Source organism: Aplysia californica, unplaced genomic scaffold, assembly GCF_000002075.1.
Source record: "Aplysia californica isolate F4 #8 unplaced genomic scaffold, AplCal3.0 scaffold00602, whole genome shotgun sequence".
Classification (NCBI taxonomy): Eukaryota; Metazoa; Mollusca; class Gastropoda; order Aplysiida; family Aplysiidae; genus Aplysia; species Aplysia californica.
In genome coordinates this window covers 457,803-482,239 of record NW_004797872.1, presented here as the reverse complement: position 1 = coordinate 482,239, position 24,437 = coordinate 457,803, and the positions used below count along the sequence as shown (strand labels likewise).

Genomic DNA, 24,437 nt, shown 5'->3' with positions numbered 1-24,437 from the left:
CAACCACCACCAAAAAAAAGTGGTAATCGGACAAAGAAAGTATCAAAACCGATCAATGGCACTTTGTGTTTAGACAACTTTTCACAGACCCCGGTAACATATCTTTCACTAGTAGAATGCAAGCTCAGTTTGGGCATGTAGACAGGAAAAAAAACAACACAATTTATAGCTGATATAACAAAGTTGACATGAAGTGTGTTGAGTTTGTGCATGGAGTGTCAGTCTGGTAGGACCACAATCACATTGATATTATTTTGATCTGTATATTTTTATATTCATCAAAATATATTCTTCATCCTTTGGAAATCAAAAGAAACTCAGATTTTGATTTTATTTAGTGCAGTTTATAGCAGAACACCACATTACTGATATTGAAGCTCAATCCCTTAATCATTGAATCACAAAGTCGGCTAGGCTAGTTGGTTATATCTGAAGTATTGTTTTGCTTTCGACTTCTACTCATTTGGTAGAAACGGATTTGTAGTAGGCCCTGTAGAGGTGCTCTAATCTAAGAAAAACATTCCATTCATTTTGCTATGAAGATAATCTGTAAACCGTTTGTGATAATATTATTTTGGGTAAATTTTAACTTATGCACCACACGTATAGATCTAGATACATTGATTTGGGGGCTAAACTGTCCACAATTTTTGCCGTAGAACACACGTATGGCCACTAAAACCCTTGCAAATAAATTATTTTCAAGTAAATATCAATCCTAATTGCCAAAACGTCAAATCATTGTGAAAAGCAGGGGGGCATACCTCCCTGAAACCCCCCAGATTCTTTTTATGTCAGGCATGCCCCCTCGAAACCCCCCATATTGTTAAATTTACTATTTTCAAAAATCAATAACTCAATAACTATTGATTTGCTGCAAAAATTAAGACCTTAACTCGTGTTTAGCATGCAAAATACTACTAGGAAAGAAGTATATAAAACGTGAACATGAGACGGGTGTATAAGTTTTTAAAAAATCCTTATTTTGTTTAAACACACATGGTGTCTTTATTTTGATTTTACATTATTACACTTGTTAAAATTACGACCTACTTTGTAGTGTTTATCATCTTCACAAAAGCAACAAATAATTAGGCCTAGTTAAATTATACACGTAACTATGAATTTAACACGTGATATCTTTTAAAAAGAAAAAACAAAAACCCTGCAATTTTTACGCAATGTTTTGATCGAGAATTTGACACTATCAAAACGTATCAAAACATATTATTAGATGCGGCACGGTGTTCTAATCAATTAATTCTAATCATCATGATGAATGGGGGTGGGGCATGCGAAGCAAAGGGGTGATTTTATTATTCCAGTAGGCCTATTCGTTTGAAAAACGCTTTGAAAATGTACAAAAAATAAAATCTATCGGTCTGCCAAAACGCAGTTTAGTATATTTCTGAATAAAAACTATTTTCTAAAAGAATATAACTTTGATAATGGTCGATCTTGTAAACAATAAATTACATTGTTTCCGTCTGTTTATGCTATTGCTGATTTGACGCCAAATTGTACTTCAAAGGTCATTGGTCTATTGGTTTTATCACAAGAGCTCTTATTTCTCCAGCCAGACTTCCGGTGATTTATTTATGTTACTGTGTTCCCGTGAGCCGCGATGATATTGATAAACAAACAATGGTTTTGCTCTCTTTCAAGAACCATTCAATGCTGCCTTTGACTCAAGTATATTGTGCATGATGACATAGTGATAGTGCAGGGCTGGTAGATCTAAATTGCTGGAACGTGAGTTTATTGCTCATACTAACTCTTATGAAATCCATTCTCGGTAGAGTCTTGAGTCTGCTTTCTGTTTCTGTCTACTGTCTTAGTCTTAGTCTTAGTAGATCTAGATCTAGATCTAGTAGTAGAAGTTTAACCCTCGTCCTGCGGGGGTCGGGTTTATATCGCCTGATAAGCCTATTTCGACACCTCGCCTGCTTTCTGGTCCCGAGTCAGTCTAGCCCCTGGCTCCGTGCACGCGCGCCGAGCATCATCTCACGTGAAATCCGGGTCCTGCGTCGGATCCCCATTCACGCAGGTCAAGTGTGTGTGCGTCAGTCTGCTTGAGTTTGTGTGCGTTTGTGGCCTTCTTCTAGAACCGCCTGCGTTGGTTCATAACCGAGGCATACTTCTCATTCAAAACACGCCTAGAAGTTGGTTGTTCTAGATGTCCGTCCAATGAAATTATAGAAGAAATTTACCTACTTACTTAGACATGAGGAGCTCGAAAGGAATAGTCAGGAAACAAGACTTCCATATTTCTATGCAAAATCTTTCAAATGAGCTTGATTTTGTATGAAATGATACTAGAATCTAGATCTAGATCTAGATCTACCTGATAAAAAATAAGCTTGTTTGATAGTTTTGAATACCATTGACGCCATTGTGCAGGTTGTAAAGAACAATTTGAGTGCAAAACATTAGGAAATTGACCTATATTATCCCCTTTCGAACCTTAGGTCATAATTCATAACAACAAGAGCGTCTAGCAAGGTTATTCGAATGGGCATAACTTCTGGTAATGTCTTTTCAGCTTATGAGAGGGGGTTATTCATGTGTTTGTAACACTTTATAAATAGAAAGCTATGAAAGGTAGAGCGTTATTTTCATCATCGATTAACACACACACTCCCACGGTATTCATGGCGAAAAAAACACACGTTTCCCGGCGTGCGCGTACGGCGTTGTTCACCAACAGTACACACTGAGTGAACCCGGCGGCCTGCCCGGAATGTCCGACATAATCGATTGCTGATAAGATTCGCATCTCAGCACAGACGCAGGACTAGAGTTAAGTTAGAAGCTAAGGCTAAGCTAATATCTAATCTAGATGTAGATCTGCATTATATTATAGTCACTACACTACCTAGGCACACTAGTCTAGATCTACACTCTACAACTACACATCACTAGCACACTACACGGTACTACACTAGGCCTACATAACCTACACTCTTCAACTACACATCACTACAGACTGCACCACACTACACTGTACTACACTATATACAGCATTACCAAATAGTCATTCTAATAGCCTTTTATTCTAATGTATACGTATTCACTTTCTTCTGACGGCGATTGAAACAAAATAGGCTACTAGGTGACTGTTCACGGCGCCGTGAACTTAGTTTGTAGAATCATACACCATTGCTAAAACGCTAGGTTTATTCCAAGCAGATGAGGAAACAGCTCGGAAATGCCGGCGTGAAAAAAAGGTGTCGCAGTGGTCCGAATGCAATGGAGTTTACGGAGGGCAAAGGCGGGCACATCAACACAGGCACGGTCGACAAGGCCTTGCTCGCTCAGCACGTGGAACACAACTACGATCCTCTTCCCGTGTGCAGACCCGGAAATGCTCAACAACTTGCAAATAAAAGTCGTCCGAAGAAGAAGGGAATATGGAAGAAGGCAAAGGCGGAAAGAGGGGTGGGAGGGGGTGAAAAAAAGAAGCAAAAGGGGAAAACGGTAGGGGGTGAAGTGAGCATGATCATTCTAATGGCAATGAAGACATTTCAGGTGTATAAGAACATTTCTACAGGACAGCGGCGATCTTTAAATTGTTGGGGCAGCATTTTCTTGCTCATTCAGGATAAAAATTGAAGTTGTGAGACGTCCATCTACGAACATTTGTTTGTTATTGTTCTATTTTCCTCCCTCTTGGCAGTGTGTTTCTGTTTGGTATGTGTTTTTAGTTTGAGCTTAGTAAAGACATGGTCTGAAAGTTGCTTACTTCTCCAGAAAGACAAATATATATATATTTGGATGAGGGCTGTACAGAGTAATTTTGTCAAGGGGACTGTAGCCGTTGGATGAAATCGGCAATCTAGTTGTATCAACATTGTCAAAAAGTGTGCAGCTTTGATCATTTTTTTTCGAAAGTGCGCGGCTCTGATAGTTTCCTGACAATACAGTATGACTTATTAAGTGCTTCAGACTATCATGTTATCTCCAACTGACAAATTCACTTTGCACTCTCACATTATATAATATAGGCAGTGTGTTAGTCAAGGTCTAGTCTAGTGGTACAGTCTATCATTAGTATTAGTTTGGGTTAATTTTAAATTGTGATCCCATTATTTTTTAAATTGTGTAAATATTTGAACTGTGTTTTTACTAAATGAAAAGCAGTCTGTGTCTGTGTGTCCTTTCACTTTTTGTCTTGATTACACTAAATTGCAGTTTTATTTTTCAGTTTTCTCAATGATCTCTTTTTTATGCATCCATACACAGCACCACAATAAGCGCTTGGCGGATGCTCTGGTGTGGTTTGCTCCTTCTGTCCTATCAAATATCTGTCGTCCTTATCACCCTTCCTTATTTTTTTATGTTTGTTACTCTCATGTAACATTTCTAATCTTCGTCACTTATATGACCTAATTGTGCTGCGAGTGCCGTAAAACTTTTACTGAAACTAAACAGCACCATCTCTCTCTTGCAATTTTTAAATCCCAGTGGAGCACAGGCCATCAACAGCATTACTCCTGCCAAGCCTGTCCTGGGCATCCTTTTCTATCTGTTTCCATGATGTCCCCGCTTTTTCAATTTCCGCTTGTACAGCTCGCCTCCATTCCATGCCATCTTTGGTCTTCTGGTCGACAGGAGGTTTCTTGGCTTCGTGGCTTCCTTTCGGCTTTCACCACCCTGCATCATTCTACACTCCATCTCTCCTCTCCTCGGTGATGAAGGTCCTCCATCTTCCAGAACTGGTGGTCGTGTTGTTTTTGCTGTTTTTTGTTTTACGGGAAAGGGCTGCTAACCCTTTGCCCAACCGACCTTAGTCGCCTTCTACAACATGCGCGGTACGGAAGTGGTCCTATTCTTTGCTCCCCTGTCTCTTGGACAGGGCCCCGAAAACCACACGGGTGAAACAGCACCATACTTTGATGATTTATCCATGAGTCATGTCTTGACACTCTTGCCTTTTTAAAGTTTTTATTTCACTTTGATATCAAGACAAATATGCAGGTTTATCAAAAACCAGTGCCGATTTCTACCAATGTTGACTTGTTGAGTTGTTTAACAAGTCTGGCTATCATAGATGGAACAGAATGTTAGTAAATGTGAGAAGATTCCTGCCAAAATCTGTGTATGTGTTAATCTGAAATAACATTATAATACAAAATATAGAAGTATTAAACTGGAAATGGTGGACTTTCCTTTCAGATGTCATTGAACAAGTGTCCATACCTCCCCCCCCCCCCCTGTTGTTCTGTTGTTGTTTTTTAATGTGGTGAGGATCCTTGTATTGTTGCACAATGATAAGCTATCTATCGAAATAACTTCTATTCCTAGAGTTCATCTGATGGAAGAGGTTTCTAGAAAACTATAAGGCACATGCATTATGATTCTGTTTAAAAGTAATGTCAAAAGTAGATTTATTCAATTGTGGAAAGAAGAAAAACAAAACCCAAAAAAACAAAGATGGTGAGTGGGAATGTTTTCTATCACTTTCTTTGTCGTGATCTGAGTTTTTATGGAAAGTCTGTGTGAGTAGTAGATTAGCAAAAACAAGATTTTATCATGACCAGTTGCACAAGAAACTGTAGCACTAGATCAATGCAAGAATATGGAGAGATAGAAACACATTCAGTCAGATACGATTTGTGAAACCATTTTTCAACTTCTTACAAGCCTTGCCCATCCATCACAATTTGATAGTATTAGAAGTTTGCCTAATTTCACTTTTGTGGCTTTTTCCCCTCAGCATTGGGAGCTCATCTGTTCGCAAAATGGATGGTGATCAGTTCCAAAAGGAAATAGATCTTCCTGTTTGACTGAAACACAAGGAAGACTACTCATGATTTGGGATGAAGCCGTTTTCCTTCTGGGAGGGATCAATATGCAGTTTGTGAACAGAGAAGCTCTGTTCATTTTGTGTGTGAACTATGCATTTTTCTCAGTGGTTGTTTTATCTTTTGTTCTTGTCATCATGTTGATGACTCACACATCACAGACTCATCAGGATTTCATGACTTCTTTGTCAATGATGGCTCTCAGCTTTATCTTTATCGACTTGGTGATAGCAAATTTTTTAGTTGAATCAATTCGACTACAGACAGAGATTAAAGCCATATATCAAATCTGAGACAGATAGTAAAGTCCTGAATATTTTTTTTTCCATTGTTATAATCTGCTTTTCAAGAAACAGACAATTTTATCCTGTGCAGTATTCAAAGACATCAGAGAACATTAAGACCCTAAATATATTAAATTTTACCATGGCTTCAAGTAGACCAAATCAGCCGTCCAGTTTAGTCACCCAAAAGAGTCTCTCTTCTGACTCTGGGGTCATGACCATCAACTCTGAGGGGTCGTATAACGGCTTAGAGTTGTTCGAGGACAGTGCCTTGAGCCCTGTGAGCCCCAGCTCTGCCTTTTCTGTGTCCTCCATTGGGAACATTGAGCACAGCTTTGTGGACGCCCTTTTGCTGTGCCAGTGGGACAACATTCTCGGGCCTCGATTGGAGCATGTTTGGTATGTCACCGGCAGACCCCAGCCTCACACCAACATACTGCGTTTCATCACCGGACAGGTGCTCAGTGGGGAAATTTGCAGGGATGTACACTCTAGCCAGGTATTTACAAGTACTTCATAAAACAGACCTGTGTTCTTTGTGCAACGGTCATATTCATTTTGCATGATGCATGCAATAACTTTATACCAGTAAAAGACAAAGCTGATCGCATGGCACAACAGATTATATTAAAGATAAGATTGGTTTTATGGTGCAAGAAGGTAGTATGATATTTAGCACACATGTGTCACGATGCAGTGGAATAAGGCACTCGTCAATTTTTGGGCATGTGGAGTTATTGGTGTCATCTTAAAGTTAAAGCCTGTTCATTTGTCTATCTTTCAGTGACAAAAGTACCCATCTATCTTTAATAGAAGTCGAAATATTTGTGATTGAAGTAAGTAGGGTAACCTGATTTCAGAGGAAAAATAAGGGAGAAAATGACCGCCAAAGCTTGGTATCTTTGAATGCGTGAGAGTCCTTGAAAACTGAAAATGTACATTTTTTGTACCCTTAATCAACGTTTTTCAGGATAACAAAAACAGAAATGTGTTTTTAGAAGGACACAAAAGCTGTTGAGCTTAAAAACAAAAACTTTGATAAGAATTGCCAAATGGGCTGAAAAATGCCAATATCTTTGATTTGATTATTTTGACGAGAGCCTGATTCCACCACGCTGACTCACATATCTTTGAGTTGATTATTTTGACAAGCGCCGGATTCCACCACGCTGACTCACATATCTTTGAGTTGATTATTTTGACAAGCGCCGGATTCCACCACGCTGCCTCACATATCTTTGATTTGATTATTTTGACAAGCGCCGGATTCCACCACGCTGACTCACATATCTTTGATTTGATTATTTTGACGAGAGCCTGATTCCATCACGCTGACTCACATGTTACTGCATTTAATGAAGTATCTGCTACACTACTTTTTCTAACCTTGTTTTAGGAGGGGGGATGAATGAGAGAGTTTGAAATGTGACATTGATTACTTCTGACTAGTGCCAGTTTTCACCCCTTTTGTTAAGCCCTATGGTCGAACAGTGAAACTAAAATGTGTTGTCCTATAATTTTTTGGCAGATATTTTGTTTTTAAGAGATCTGTTATTAATAGATCTAGGAATATTGTTCATATACCGGACTGGTCTTTTTCTGAAAAAACACTTACTTTTTTTAGTCCTTATGCGCTTTCTTTACTTTTTGTCATCAGCCTTGTCAATTTTCTCTGAAGTGTATTTATTGTGCAGAGTTGTGAATGTTCACATACGGACCTGGGTTGTCCTTAACGGAATTTGATTCTTGTTTTCTCGGAGTAGTAAATTCCTTTAGTACCCTTTCAATGTATTTTGGAAAAAAATTGAAACTTGCAATGTTCTAATTTAGCTGATTGTTCATTTTATACATTTTTGCAGTGCGATGAAAATGCTCTGCTATTTTTTAAAGAAATAATCTACTTAGTATAAAATCATTTAAAAGTGAGTGTTATGTATGAGTCATTTGTTGTGTAATTTTTTTCCCTAATTTTTTTTGCTCAACAGATAGACTTCAAGTTCTTTGACATTCCAGATAAAGGGATCATCTTTCCAGCATTCATTTTCTCAGCACAAGGCAGCAATGGCCTCGCTCTGCAAAGTCTAGCATTAGTCATTCCCAACTCAGAGCTTACTCTTTACCTGCATCAAGTGAGACTCCTTTTCTCTCTCACGTTGTGTCCTATTATCTTAATTTTATCTCCTTTTTTGACAGACGAGCATAAAAGTGGGTTTTGAGTAGCACTCATGGTGGCTCATATGATTTCTGAACTTGCTATAGGTGGATGTGCTTGAGAAATGCATAGAAAGTTTACTGAAGAGGACACACTTTTGCTTTTGTTTTAAAAAAAACAACTAAGCAAATGATGTGCTCTGACATATATATGTGCATTATATATAAGCTTTTGGCAGAAAAGTCTGACTCCATGTCATACAACTAACTGTAGAATCACAGTTGAAAGAACTGTATATAACTACAACTGCTCATAAGAACAATGTAAGACCAAAAGGAAACATTGAGAAGGCAAATAATACCTCACTGTCTGACATCCATTAAAAAGTTTCTCATGTTTCGCTGGTACAATGCCGGTGACGACCAGAGGGTTCTCTTTCATACAGCATAAATTCAACCGCTCAGACTGTTTGCCTTTAAAAGTCAGTGATGAAACGGATCATCTTTTTTCTCAACTTTTTAGAAATTAATCCTGACATTTCCATTCCATTGTCACCGATGCTTTTTTTATGAATCTTTTGTATTTTGTATGTTTGATATCAATCAAATTAATTGGGTTTTTTGTTTTTTTCTTTTCTGCAGGTAGACTTAATTCATTCTTGGATGACAAGAATTGTAGCAAAATTAAGAGTCATTTGTGCAATGGTAAGCATTTTGATTCTTGAGAAGGGTTCTTTTTTGCTTTTTTGGATGAAAATAGTTTTGTTTATCACTTTGCAATCACACAGTCAGCAGTACAAAATACCCGATCTGGTCACTTCTCAAGCCTGGCGCAGTTCTGCGCCACGTGACTGGAACAAAATATTTTCACTGTTGCATTATTGCACCAAGTGACCCTCAAAGTGTTAGACAATACAGGAGATTTACAGTTGTAGGATGGAACATACATCATCATCGTCATCATCATCGTCATCAATTACCAAACAGTTGTCCTTTTTCTTGTTTTGTTTTACCTTGAAGCAAAACAGTTGCTACCCTATTGACACTTTGTTTTTGCAAGTCACAAATATCCGACACCAAATCAGGAGACAACTCCAAAACAAACCTAAGAATGGAACATGTATAAAAGTCTGTTTTCTTATTGGAAAATACATACACAGTATAACACGAATATATATCAAATTCGACCGGACCGGCCTCGGTAGTTTGAGGATTCCGTAGTTTGAAGAATATCTTACAAAGATAAAGAAGAAAGAAAAGAAACGGTACTCCGGGCACAGTTCAACGGATGCGTGACTTCAAGCCTTGTATGTTCCACCTGTCCGTGTTATAGTTATTCTGTAGTCTCCGTAGTCTCTGTTTTCCCACTATTGCTTTTCATGGACTGGCTGATGCTCAATAAAAATTATGAATTTTCAAGACTGGATTTGTGAAAGATAATGAGAACAAAGCCCATAAGTCTTTTGGAGAGGTCTTTCGCCGCGGATCCTCTTTGAATAGCTTTAATTTATTGAATGCAGAAAAGTGTGTATGAAGGTTACAGAGGGATTTACCTAGCCAATGCCCGTCATCTTCCCCTGCTGTGTGGGTAGAGTCCTGACTTTTCGGTTTTGGAAAGTTGGCAGCTAAGAACATATGTATATATTTTGTCCATTTTAATGAGCCATTTGTCGCTTGGTCAACAGCTAAAGAACAGCACCAACCATCAAGTCAAAGCACAATGAAGTCTGGGGAAAAACCTTCCTTGGGTCATAGCTTTGTAGGATTCATATTATTGATTACTTGATATTCTCCTCTGGTATTATTGATTACTTGATATTCTCCTCTGGTATTATTGATTACTTGATATTCTCCTCTGGTATTATTGATTACTTGATATTCTCCTCTGGATCCCACCGACAGACTTAGCGGCTGCCTTGAGTAGGTCGTACTTCCTGTCTTTCCTTTTGTCGTTTCTGTCTGGTGTTTGTCATTTCCGTCAACCTTTGTGGCCTGCACTAAATGATCGTTTAACTTGCTACAAATGCTTAAATGATTTATCACCGGACTGTCTGAAACAGCTTTTAACACCCTATGTGCCTCCTAGAACGCTCAGATCATCAAGTGACAAAACAACCCTTGTTAAGCCTAAAATAAATTACAAATCATATGGCCAATGCTCTTTTTAATATTTTGCCCCACTTGTTTGGAATAGGCTTCCAAAAACTATCAGAGAAGCAGAAAATCTAGAAATCTTTAAGAAGAAACTAAAAGCATTTCTATTTTCATCATATTTCGATTAGACAGAATCCATCCAAGCTGTAAATCGTTGTGAGTTTGTATGTGTGTATGTGTATATGTACGTATGTGTGTGTGGTGCGTGCGTGAGTGAATATGTGTTTGCACAAGTATGTAACACTATGTACCTTTAAAATTGATTTGTAAATCCATATTATGTATCATGTTAAGCGCATAGAGCATTGCATAAGTGGATATGCGCTATATAAATGCAATCCATTATTTTATTTATTATTATCGTTGTTGCATCGATGTGCTTTTCTTTACTCTACTTAAAACAAAACAGAAAGACTTTGGCACGTCTGGCCTGGCTGACCTCTCCTCATGGCTGTGGTCCTTTATGGACATGCTGTCGTCTCTCCAAGAAGTGGGCCTTCCGCCTAAGATTGAGGTAAAGAACCCTCATAAAAAAACATCTGGTGGGAGATTGAGGTAAAGAACCCTCATAAAAAAACATCTGGTGGGAGATTGAGGTAAAGAACTCTCATAAAAAAACATCTGGTGGGAGATTGAGGTAAAGAACTCTCATAAAAAAACATCTGGTGGGAGATTGAGGTAAAGAACTCTCATGAAAAAACATCTGGTGGGAGATTGAGGTAAAGAACTCTCATGAAAAAACATCTGGTGGGAGATTGAGGTAAAGAACTCTCATGAAAAAACATCTGGTGGGAGATTGAGGTAAAGAACTCTCATGAAAAATCATCTGGTGGGAGATTGAGGTAAAGATCTCTCATAAAAAAGCATCTGGTGGGGCAGACATGATGTAAAGATAGAAGAATTATTAAAGTATTCTATGCTTGTACTTCGCTTTTTTATGGTGCTGTTGCCACTATATTCATTTAGTGATAGTTTGTTATTATATTGTAGAAGTTGTTTTGGATAGGTGGAATGTTGAATGTTTCATGGGCATAACTCTAAAATCTATGCCGTACTGGTCCTGTTCTGCACATTTCTTATGAATTCTGGTTTTGGTATTGAAGAAGCAGTGGGATCTGTGCTTCTGAGGTGCAAGTCAGTAGCAGTGAACAATCTTCATTAGTAACCTTCACGGTGTTGGTGCAGAATTGTGTAATTCACAGCTTGCACTTTGTACTTCCTAGTAAGCCAAGATAGTTTCTGATTCATGTTCTAGATCTAGAGTCTGCTGGCATAATAATAATACAAAATGTAGTTGAACTGCACATACAGCATGCTGAGGAATTTGATATGGGATGTATAAATGCAATTTATATTATCATACATCTTTCTATTTTTCCTGCAGCTAAACTACACAGCTTTTTGTCCAGCCCACACCTTAGAGCTGGACTTCCTCCGGCTTATGGTGTCCTCTCATCTCATGACCTTTGGCCGCAGCGTGGTCATGGGCAAGCATGTGGACAGGGTCAACGTCCTGGTCTACACCCTGGGCCTCTTCTGCTGGGACAGCGAGCGGCTGTGTTCTCGCGCCGCACTCTCCGGGAGGAACTGGCCCTACTACCAGGACCTCGGTGTCCAGGGGTGTATAAAGGCAAGTGGTTAACACTGTGTCTGCCCTTTCTTAAGTTGCTATTAAACAGCGTAATGCTGTTGGTGCTTATTACAATAAAACTAAAGTTTCAAACGCAAACTATATTTGAGCAGATCTGATTAGATGAGCTGTTAATACAAAACCTTTTCGTGTGGGACTTCATCAGACAATAAGTGTGGGTGGTTGGTGGGTGCTCTGGTGTGGTTTGCTTCTTCTTTCCTATGAAATATCTATCATCCTTATCTCCCCTTCTTCTTTTTTATGTTCGTTACTCTCTTGTAACACCACTAATCTTCTGGCGCTCATATGACCTTGTGCAGTTGCGAGCGCCGTAAAACCTCTACTAAAACTAAAACTAAGACCCTTGGAAAAGAAATGTGGTCTCGTAGATGGATTGAGCGTGGTGAGAGATGATGTGCAAATTTATTGTTGTATTTTTTTTTCTTTCACAGAATGTCTATGGTTCTTTCAATATGGCGATCAGATCACGTGCAAGTTTGTTGTCATATTTGAAACAATTTTCATAGAATACTGATGGTACTTTCAATATGGCGATTGAATCTAATGCAAGTTTGTTTTTCTGAACTTTCACAGAATGCTGACGGTTCTTTCAATCTGGCAATCAGAGATTTGCAGTGTAGTGGGTATCCCACCACCATCATTGATGTGGAGCACCGCGATGTGATGCAGTCCAGTTCTGCAACAGACCACCGACGTTTACGCCACCAGGCACTAGCAGAAGAATTAGAAGAATTATACAAGGGACATGAAGGCTATGAGAATGGGTATGAAAGATTTCTTCTAGTGGATCTCACTCACCACATATTCATCAAGCTCAAATCCTCTGTATGCACTGAATAAATTAACAGTAAAAAATCCACCACTGAGCACCTTGCTTAGTATTTGTGAATTAACCGACTTACTTTCATAAAAAGTATACAGGGCCCTGAGACAGGAAACGTGGCCAACCCCATTGACACTACAAGAGAAGCTATACAGGCCGACAGATGAACTGAGCAGGACGGCCCAGTGTATGACAGATACGGGATTTTAACACTTTCCCAACCTCGAGCCGTGCGGACCTGGCCTCGCTGGACTGAGAGCCGCAATGTACGGCTCGAGCGGCTCGCTATTTATTCCAATCCAGAAATGAAAAGACACAGAATTTCTCATCCTATCCACTTTTTCAAAATAATAGAATAGACTTCCTGTTAGCAGATACGAAAGAAAATATTGCACTGACAGACGATTTTTAGTCATTTCAGCGCTTTTTTTGTCCCATTTGAAACGTAAATATGAGGAAAAAAAGCGCTCCCCTGTATATGTCTCATATTTTCACTTCTATATTAGGTACACATACATAACTTTCAACATTTGTTCACGTTACTTGAGGCAACCTACCTGGGAAGTTTGAATGATGCTGTTGTTGTACTTTTTTTTAGATATGACCTTTCAAACCTGGAAAATTGTTGATTTCATATGACACCTTCGATATTGCATAATCACTTTTAGAAACCCCAAACTAATATAACTGGAATAAATCTTCAATATTATATCGCCATCTGATAGATTATTTTTTAACCTTCAGTTTGACGGGCCGTAAGATATGGTTTGTGTGTGTTTAGTTGGATGTTTTGACATTTTCCTTTGGCGGGATTGTATGGGCGTAAAAATAAGTCCGGGAAAAGCCCTGGGCCAGTGGTCGATTTTGGCCTGGTAGGAAAAGAGTTAATTGCGATACAATTGAGAAGAAGAAAGAAAAAGAAGATGAAAAGTAATGTTGCCATGGGCAACACAAACACATCTGAACTTGGCTATGCACATGTTCCAGTTCCACTCTCAAGCTATGTACTAAGCAATTTGTACTGTCAGCTCTTTGTACCTTTTCTCTCTCTTGCTCTCCCTCCTCTCTCCATCCCTCCACCTGCATGTGTTCTAGAAGCCCTGCTATTTGGAATGGGCGTGAAGCTGGTTGTGTGCCCCGACCATTAGTGGAAGATGGAAATACTGGAAGTTCTCAAAGAGGTTGTGTGTCCTCTCACTTTATGTGATGTTATTTCTGTCCCTTCCTCCCAGTGGGCTTTTCCCTGGCTTCATTGTGCTTGTTTTACACTTCCTCTTGGAAAGGAAGAACAATTCAGGTGCTTGAAGTCCTAAAGATATTATTTTCAGAGCTTTGAAATTAAGATAACTAAATTATTACCTGTAAATTGATCTGACTGACCTGGAAAAAAAAATCTTTTTATACAAGGAATTCAACATAACCAAATTTATCTAGACTGATCGTTAGCATCATAATTGTTTAACACCAGAAGGGTGCGGGATTAGTGCTGGGCTGCTATGCAGACATCCTTCTTTCAACTCCCTGACAGGTTGTAATTTGAGATGTGATGGCATTGATCCACATGGCTCAGTTTTTTCACAAATGGATGATAAAGAAGTCCCAGCACTTATAAGCATCCCTAAGCCTATACAATACCTTGCCTTCAGTGCCGTCAGACCCTGTGGGAACTTAGTACCCAGTGTCACATTAGACAGTTTACTACTATCACCCTGTAAAGAACTACAAAATTTATTCTAATATCACATATCTGTTATGTTATTTGTCCTTAGTTTTCTTGTTTGACCACGAGCTCATTATTGCATTCATAAAATAAAATTTTGCTTACAAGACTGTGCTTATGCGTGGACTTTTGGAATATTGATTGTATTGAGTGTTGGCCTGGCTTCTGTACAGTCCCATTGACTTTGTGCTGTACCGACATTCATTTTCATGTTTCTTGCTCTTATATTTTTTTGCAGGCCTGCAGGCACATTTCAAAATGTGAATGCTCCAGAAAGTTTGGTGAAAGATTTGATCGATAATGTAAGTCTTCTTTGTTATGATTTGATTATTCAAACATTTAAAAATTTATTCTAATCTGTCTTCATTGATAATGATGCTGGTCCAATAGTCAATGCGCATGATTTTCATGGAAGATAATTTTACTGAAACTTTCTCTTTAGATTAGTGGGTAGGGCCTGCAAGTCCACATCAGATGGGATCACGTGGTACAGTGAATTCTTCAATGCTTTTGTTTCTCTTACCATTGCAACAGTGGTCTCCAAATCTGAATTATCTAGACCTGAATTTTAATTGGTTTGTTATGACAAAGGCAGGGGAACTCAGTCAGAGATGAAAAGCTATACACTTTGGACAGGTAAAGGGGAGGAGCAGTAGAATCGGCGTGGATCTTGAGACTCAAGACTGGATGAGTGAAAATTGCATGCCTCACGCCTTTGTTGTTGGTCATCAAGGTTGACACATTTATTTCACACAGACCATACTGCAAGTGGCAAAAGAGTCCATCCCCAGAGGAGCTAGAAAGGACTATGTTCCAAATTGGTCTGATGAGCTCAGAATGCTTAACGACAAAGTCACCACAGCAAGAGAAGCAGTTGAAAACTGCTAAACAGATACCCCCTCCTCAAAGATGGAAAACCCAAGAACAGTGCAGAAAGCTACCGCCCAATCAGCCTCACCAGCTGTCTGTGCAAGCTTCTAGAGAGGATCCTCCACTACAGACTCTGCCGGTTCCTGGAGAAAAAACCATCTTCTATCAGATAACCCAGCTGGGTTTAGGAAACACCGATCAACCGAAGACCAGATTACATACATTGCTCAGATGGTAGAGGGCGGCTTCCAAAGGAAAGAACACATTGTAGCCGTCTGGATCAACCTGGAGAAGGCGTTTGATAAAGTCTGGACAGAAGGACTCGTACTGGAATTACAAAATCTGAATGTCTCTCACAACATGCTGAAATGGATCTCACAATACCTGTCTCAAAGAAGAGCCTGTGTGAAACAGCAAGGAAAGAAGAGCCTGTGTCAAACTGCAAGGAAAGAAGAGCCTGTGTCGAACAGCAAGGAAAGAAGAGCCTGTGTGAGACTGCAAGGAAAGAAGAGCCTGTGGGAAACTGCTAGGAAAGAAGAGCCTGTGTCAAACTGCAAGGAAAGAAGAGCCTGTGTGAAACTGCAAGGAAAAAGAAGCAAAATGGAGACAATCAGTAATGGAGTCCCACTAGGGGGAGTTTTATGAGCGACCCTGTTCCTGATTTTCCTCAACGACATCTCAACCACCATCACCAAGAAAGTGACAGCAGCGGAGTACGCAGATGACATCGCTCTTTTATGCTCGGCAGAATCAGTGGGAACAGCCCAGATACGACTCCAAAGCACACTTAACAACATGATGAAGTGGACAGAAGAGTGGGGACAGAAGATCAACAAGAACAAGACCGCGTACACAACATTCAGCCTCTCACCCAAACCCCGAAAGGTAAACTTGCATCTTGATGGAAACACTCTACAACACGAGTCAAATCCCACCTGTTTTGGAGTGAAGTTGATCCAAGACTAACGTGGCAAGCTCAAACAGAGAAGTGCAGAAGTAAAGGTAACAGAAGAACAGCACTGCTTAGAAAGTTGGCAGGGTCAGATTGGGAAGCAAACCACACCGTCTTACGAGGAGCCTATGTTGGATATATCCGCCCTGTCCTGGAATATGGTATCGCAGCGTGGGGAACAGCATCAGACAGCAACTTCCACAAAGTAACGAGAATCCAAAATCAAAATCTACGGATCATCACGGGAGCAATGAGATCTACTCCCATTCATGTCATGGAAACACTAGCGGGGCTAGAACCCCTGAGCGACAGACATGATCTGAAAGCGATTGTTCATCAGGAAAAGGTTAAAAAAATGCCAACCCATCCAATGAAGGATAGATCTTCCCAAAAGCCAGAGCAAACACTTAAAAAGAACAAGCTTCCTCCATATGGCCAAACACTCCAGCTCTGGACTCGAAATATCTCTTGAAAAATCTCCAACCCCACTAGACCTGTGTCAAGTCCTCCCTCTTCAGACGAAACACCCCCTCAAATTCAAGAGAACCTAGAAGAGTTTGGCACCAAATCTGAAGTCCTTCCTCCAATACTCAAGTCACTGACACTCGACTACCTGGACAGAAACTTCCCAAGCAACCGGTGGAATCGAGTTTACACAGATGGATCAGCAACTGATGCAATCAGAAACGGCGGTGGAGGTATCTACATAGGATGGATAGATGGGTCATCAGCTCAAGTATGACGACTCCTTTCACTCCTATGTGATCTCAACTCCCAAGCCAACACAACTCTGCAGTGGATACCAGGTCACTGTGGCATTCATGGAAATGAAAAAGCAGACGGCTTGGCTAAAGAAGGAGCCAAAATGACCCAGATTGAAGATGTGACTCCCCTTGTGAGAAAATTCTATGGCAATCTCTCAGATCTGAAGCAGACTGCACAGTTTGTGCGCGACATCGGAGTGACTGTCTAGCTGCTGCCATCGAGAACGAGGAAGAAAGAAAAATAATGTTTGTGGCCATTCACTTCCTATTGGTATTCTCTTAATCTACAATCTTCACACATTTAGTTTTGGTAATAACGGTTTACAAATTCACAAGGAAGTCCACGTGTTATTTATGTTTGTTTTTCGTGTGAAAGTTCTGAGGTCAGGACATATTTGTGCCCAATTCCCTCTTTTATGCACAGGGTATTCTTTTCCAAGTAGGGTTTAAAGTTAAGTCTCTCTCTGCAGATAATGCAATTTGAGCAAACCAAGGTTCAGTTCTGTAGTTTTCTCTCGCAATTAACCAACTTCTAACTCCAGGTCATTCCTTTTCCATTTTACTGGCATCTGTGGTTTAGTGGTTTGGCGCTTCATTATAACTTGCAGAAGACCTGAGTTGATTCCTCTGTGAGGAAAACTTTTATTGAGTATCTCTCTTTCTGTGGGATATTGTGTCCCTCTCAGTTGGGATTGGTCCTGACAAGGTGGCTCAAAGCCCACCTCCTGATTGGTACAAATTGTGTCGATGGGAATGTAAAAACGCCTATATTTTAAGAAGAAAATAAAAATCCTTTTTCAAAGCAACGTAAGTGGGCAGTCAGGTGTGGTTTCCTCCTTTCCATTTCCTTTCAGTGTTTCTTCAAATCAGGATCTTTTATGTATGTAATAAAAAGTTTTGCCAGTGTCACGCAGACTCGCTGTGAACTTTAATTCAACATATTACTTTTTCAGGTCCACAAGCTTCCCCCTGAAAATGGCATCCGTGAGTCTTTCATTAGGCACTTTATGCACAGCCTTCAGCGTCGAGCTCTCTGTCTGATCAAACATATGGAGGGAGACAGGTGAGAAAAATGACAGTGCATTTTGTCACCCACAAGGAAAGCAGTCCTTGTTGGACTTTCGCTATAAAGTATGATAGTTATGGTTTGGTGTACAGACTTTTGGGTGCAACTAACATACAGCCGACATTGTCTTTAGACGGCCACCCTTTGTTGAAGAGAAAAGTGGCTGTCTCAGACAGGTGAACGTCTTACACAGAGTCATTATAATATGAAAGAAACTCGAGGAGAGAAATGGGAATGGCCATTTGTACAGGTGATTGTCTTGTGCAGGTGGCCATTACTGCAGGCTCAACTGTTTTAGATTTCAAAAGTCGGATGTGTCTTTCCGGAAATGAATTGTTCCTCATACTTTGCAAAGACCAAATATGTTTGAATGAAAGGTAGGCACTGGACTGGGGGCTAGATAATACTGTTTTGAATAATGTCTTTCTTCCAGTTTTTAGGAGTAGGTGTAGGATGGCACTGGTAGGTTTTCATGTTTAATATATTTCTGTAAAGTTGGGGTTTTTTAAAACCATATATGACCCTCATTAGGATGTAATGTATATATCTTTTTTTACGTTGCAAAATGTCGGGGGGGGGGGGGGGGGGGGCATGCTGAAAATAAAAGATAAAAAATAACTTTCTTTCATTCTTTTCTCTACAGTTCTTTCTTTTCTTCCCCTACCCGTATTGCCACCAAACGCCTCCGACAAGATCTGGGACTCCAGCTGGAGGGGGATTTTCGCATTGTCCTCGCAACAGCTGACAAACTGAAGCCAGGACTGTACCAGTTTGTGATGGGAGAGAAAAAATATGACAATGAGTATCTTCCAAATATGGCTGACGTGTTGTAGCCATGAGAGACGTATTTTTACGTTTATTTCTGTGCTTTTTTCCTATCAGAGACAGGCCAGAAAATGAGGAAAGTGCAGTCTTTGTTTTCTCAGGCGGCCTTGTGGACTGCATCATTTGACCCCGTGGCTGAGTGAGGAGGCTTCTTGTGTCTGTGATTTCGTTAAAAACTGTTCATGATTTCCGGCAGGATGGGATGCAGCTGATGTCTGTTGGTGGCTGAGATTGACAAGTTGACCTCTTACGAGACATGAGATCAACAAGATTCAGTCTCTATGTTTAGTCAGAATTTAGTTTCCCACACAATAGACTACAGTTGTGTGCATTCTTTGTCATCGGTTCCAATATCGTTGGATTGAGTGTGTGATTTCTAAGGGGAAAATGTTGTGTGTTTCAAGAGGTATAACAGCAGGAAACTTATCAGAAGTGCACGGCTTGGAATGAATGTCGGATTTTTTGGATTTTTTTTCGGTTTTCAGCTTTTTGTATAAGATTCTTCTTTTTCTAATGATCAGATTGAGTATATGATTTTTAAAATTCTCTCTGGAAATTCAGTTACTGTGATTTTTATGTATGTTACTTTGTCTCTTTATCTATTTTTATTTTTGGAGGTTGCTCATTTTTGTCATTATAAAATGTTTCATGTCAGTGGGTGATTTCCAATTCTTTATGTTTGCGTGTGTCCCCGCCATTGGATGCTTTCTCAGTTTGCAAGCACCTGTACTCTGCTTATCTGTTTATGGGAACAGTCAAAGTCCTGATTTTACCCTCTGTGCCCATCCCAGTGATAATGAGTTTTGTCAAAAAAGGGCATCTCTATCTTCTGCCAGTTTTAACTTGCAGGTTTTTGGGGTACTATAAAAAGTATGTCTCAGTTGCTGTCACTTTTTTCATTAGACATGTTTGCTAACTTCTCTTACACCACTATAAAGTAAGCATACAACTGTTGTGTTTGGATCAATAGTAGCTAAAGATAGGCATTGTTCTATGAGTTGACGTAGACTTATGGTCCTACATATAGTTGGAAGAGAGACGGGGGCAAGTTTTAATTTTTTTAAAGCTTAAAATGAGACACCTTTAGCTTGGCAACACTTACTGATGAGGAAGGCTAATCATTAATTCTTACAATGGGAACTTTGATTTTTTTTAAATGACCTATCAGATTATGTGTAGAGCTGGGCGAAGAATCGATTCCCGTGATTGATGCTACGGAAGAAAAGTTCCGACTCCCTTAAGTAAACCAACGGTCACCAGGTATTTTTATCATTAATTTTTTCTTTTTAAGATTTATTATTGGAAAAAAAAAAGTTAGTGCTTCTTAGCGTTCTGAAATCAAAGTTATCCTAAATCTTGAAGATTTTCGGAGCCAACCAGGAAACCACTGGAAGAAATCACATCACTAGAAAGTAATTGAGTTCGGAGTCGATTCCTATGACTTCTTGCTTTCAATAATCTGGAAACTAGCCGCCCAGCACTAATGATGTGCCTTGTCGTACTGCGATCACCCACATTGAGGACATCCAGATTTCTGGGTTTCATAAAAATCTGTTGTAATCCCCTTTGTGACGGGAGCGTGTTTGTCGTACAAAAATGAAGTAGTTTCCCAAAGTGTGCTCTCAGGACTTGAACACTTTGCCCCCATGGGACGCCGATCGGCAACGGTAAGAAGCCATCCCTGTCCTCCAGGGGACGGAGATCGGCGACGTTGTGATACAGCAACAAAAGCGTTGCAGCAATGATCTCCTTTTTGACATACGCACTTGTCAAAGTTAAATGTCCTTTCTGAATGGTTTGTGTGGCCTTTGAGGTAAAAAAATTAGTTTGTATACAACAATTGAAGTAAAAATTGTTTTTATTTCGAGTAGACCTAGCATGAGTGCTGCTTTACTCTTACGGCGTGATGAGAATTTGGGTGATGAATGAGCTTTTTTATCTTATGTTTTCAATTCCGATTCTAATTCCTTTTTTGGTGAACATGCGATAATCTCTTTCAATTTTCTCAGTATGCTGAAAATTTCATAATGGTTGGATTATTTTTGCTGAGGTACAGGTGGCGCTCATATGACCTTATGCAGTTGCGAGCGCCGTAAAACCCTTTACTATAAAAAAATAATTTTTTAAAATGTGGTACAGGTATAATACTGATGTATCGCATCTGTATCCTTGTATGTTGGGACAAGTGTTGTGTGCAGTGTATCCTGGTCTGTTGGGACAAGTGTTGTAAGCACAGCATGGATGGAAAGTGTTAAAGCTCACAGATTTGACAGCTACACATATCATGTCACGATATTATTCTGAAGATGAAGGTCTCTGATTCTAGTCTAGAAGTGCTCACAGAGAGCTGAGAGGATGCCAAGGGGCACACGGACAGTATTCCTTGCCAATATTCCGTGCAGCAGTAAGTGGTGATAAAGGAAGAGGCTTGATGATCAGTTTTCTTTGTTCTCTAGGGAGAGAGTGGAATAAAACGTACATTGTGCTCTCTCTCTCTCTCTCTCTCTCTCCCTCCCTCTCTCTCTCTCTCTCTCTCTCCCTCTCCCTCTCTCTCCCTCTCTCTCTCTCTCTCTCTCCCTCTCTCTCCCTCTCTCTCTCTCTCTCTTTCTTTCTCTCTCTCTCTTTCTCTCTCCTCTCTCTCTCTCTCTCTCTCTCTCTCTCATGGAAGATGGTCTGCATCTGGTCTAAGGTGTACGCATGTGGGTGTCTTCTTTTCCCAGTGTCTGTATATGACTATGAGCTAAGAGGAATGACTTATGCTGTACATCCCCAGGCGGAAGGAGGGAGGGGGAATGTTAGATAATGAATGTCAGGCATCTTAGTGAAATCAGGCGCATGTCAAAATAATGAAATCGAAGAAATCTGCTTTTTACCGCCAATTTGGCTCTTTTTTTTCGAATTTTTGGTAGGGGTTTTTGGCTCAACACCTTTTGCATCCATTTCAAAACACATTTCTTTCTAAATTTTACTGAAATACGTTGATTGAAGGCTCAAAAAATGTAAATGATCAGTTTCCAAGGACTCTCAAGCTTGTAAGTCACCACCAAACTTTGGCAGCCAATTTCTCGCTTATTTTTTTACCTCTGAAACAGGGTGAACTTCTATCGCAAATATCTCGACTTCTATTCAAGATAGATAGGTTTGGGTTTTTTTTTATCAAAGGCAAAACAAATGAACAAGCTTTAAGATGATACTAATAACTCCACATGCCCAGAAATAGACAAGCATCTGATTCCACTTGGTGGTGACACAAATAGACTCGCCTAGCACTAGCATGTGTTATTTAAGAAATGATTACATCTAGGTGTATCATCTCTCACTTGTTTACAGCTTTTTTCTGTCCCCCAAGTGCTCCATCATCCAAATGGTGTGTTGTGTTTAGTGTACTGTTCATTGATCATGTTTTTACCCTTACAGCCATGGCTATTCTGAGCCCTCAATTCTCACCAGAACTACGTAATAATGGAGTCTCTGATTCTTAATGACCAGCCAGCACTGGGCTCTCACACCATTTGTGCGGGAGTTTATAAAATGTCTGCATTGCTTTTGTTTAAAGTTTTAGATAGTAAAATGTAGAATGATTTTTTGTGTGTGTTTGTTGGGGGGGGGCTGTTATATAACTTGGAAATGGTAGTGTAAAAATGTAAGGCTTATAAAAAATGTAATTATTGTTTTGTGTTGTAGTTGGCTGGGGAACATGGTTGCTGCTGTTTGAAAATTCGTATTTTATAAAATGCAGACAATCATGAAGGCTCCCAATTGTCAAAGAGCTCAGAATACAGAAAGACAACATTATAGATTGTTTTATGTTGAGGGCATTCATTACGTCATTGATGTGTTTGTTTGTTTGTTTTGTTTCTGTAGTTTATGGAGGATTCAGTGACAGAGCAACTCAACATGTTCATCGTGATTAGAACCTATGCATGTACAAGTTGCTGTTGTTGCTCTAATTAAAACTTGTGATATTTTGAACATTATGAAAAATAAAAAATTTCACCCGTTCCTCTTGGTGTTTTTTTTTTTTACGGTGTAATTTATTCCTACTCTCAGATGTTTCTCTGCCCCTTGGAGTTCAGTTCGTCCTCATTACTGTCCACTTCTCCTTCTTGAATATGTTGGTTGTACTGGCGCTGATCTTCTTCAGTCTTGCTTTTTATGAAAAGTCGTTGTATTTATGGTACACCTTGAAACACAGCGGGTTGGTAGTGCATTGGGGTCATGATCATGCCGTTCTCGCAGCAATGAGGCATTTGGATAGGCTTGAACCCCTGTCCTTTCATAGCTGAGACATTGCAGACAGAGCAGCAGTGTGGCCAACAATAATTTTGTAAAAGTTTTGATTTCATAGACTTGAAAATCAAGCCCGAGAAGTGTTGTTCTCTCAAACAAGGAGAAATCTCACCCCTGATGTCTGTTGTGTTTAAGTTTTAAGTTTTTGCGGAATGACCTGGGCAGTGCCCTGCTCATCATCATCATTGTCCTTCTGACCTTCTGACCTTGGATCAAGGTATAGGCCACGCACTAACATTTCCCACTTTTCCCTAATCTGGGATAGCCTCTTTGAGTTATTCCATGTCTTCCCACTTTTCTGTACATCAATTTCAGTGACTCCTCTCCAGGTTCCACGTGTCCCCTTGGTTTTTTTACCTCGTGAGATATTAAACAACACTTTCCTTGTTGTTATGCAGCTGCCTGACTTCTATATGGTATGTCCAACCCATCGCCACCCTCTTCTTTCTATCTCATCTGAGACATCATGTGACTGGGCTTGTTCCTCCTTAACACTTCCTCATCGATGTCCCTGTCTGTCCATCTGATTCTCAGTAACTTCTTTAGACACTTGTTTAAGAAGCCTGGATCCTCTTTATGCGAGACTGAGATGCGTTCCATGTCTCACATCCATACAACAAGACTGACTTCACTTTTGAGTTGAAAACCCTCATCTTTCTTCTCACACTGGACCAAGAGCTCCACTTTGGAAATGACTGTCTGTGTGTAGGACTGTGAACTCATACAAATGGGTTGGACGGGAGGTCTGTGGAGTAGCGGTCAGGCTCTTCAGCATAGCTCACAGAAGATGCGAGTTTGATTCCTATGTGAGCAGGTTTTTTGATCAGGTATCTCCATCTTTTAGGGCGCTGTAGCCCTCTAAGCCCAGGTTGGCTCTGGCAGGCAGCATAGAAGCAGCCCACCTCTTAAATGATCTAAATTTTGTCAATGGGGCTGTAAAACATCTGCAGGAATTTTTTTTGTACAAATGGGTTGCCAAATGATGGGTGGTTGGTTGAGAATGCCATTGGTGGGTCCTACTTCTTTCTTTCCCTCTGTTGTTTCTGTCTGTCTTACTTTTTCAAACATAGCACGAAATTAAGA

At 39.9% G+C, this 24,437-nt stretch overlaps 1 protein-coding gene across 2 annotated transcripts; it reads left to right on the top strand.

The window, feature by feature from the left end:
• Nucleotides 1-1,572: 1,572 nt before the first annotated feature.
• Nucleotides 1,573-20,261, top strand: LOC101861840 (guanine nucleotide exchange C9orf72). Of its 2 annotated transcripts, none has more exons than XM_035972178.1 (10): nt 1,573-1,692; nt 5,717-6,587; nt 8,074-8,217; nt 8,882-8,944; nt 10,803-10,907; nt 11,778-12,023; nt 12,618-12,808; nt 14,826-14,889; nt 18,127-18,236; nt 18,883-20,261. In XM_035972178.1, exons 2-10 carry the CDS (start codon nt 6,231-6,233, stop codon nt 19,070-19,072), a joined length of 1,470 nt encoding a protein of 489 aa, XP_035828071.1. In that variant the 5' UTR covers nt 1,573-1,692; nt 5,717-6,230; the 3' UTR covers nt 19,073-20,261. The 2 variants fall into 2 exon arrangements, with proteins under 2 accessions (XP_035828071.1, XP_005107492.1); XM_005107435.3 differs by having other exon boundaries at nt 1,573-1,752.
• The last annotated feature ends 4,176 nt before the right edge of the window (nt 20,262-24,437 follow it).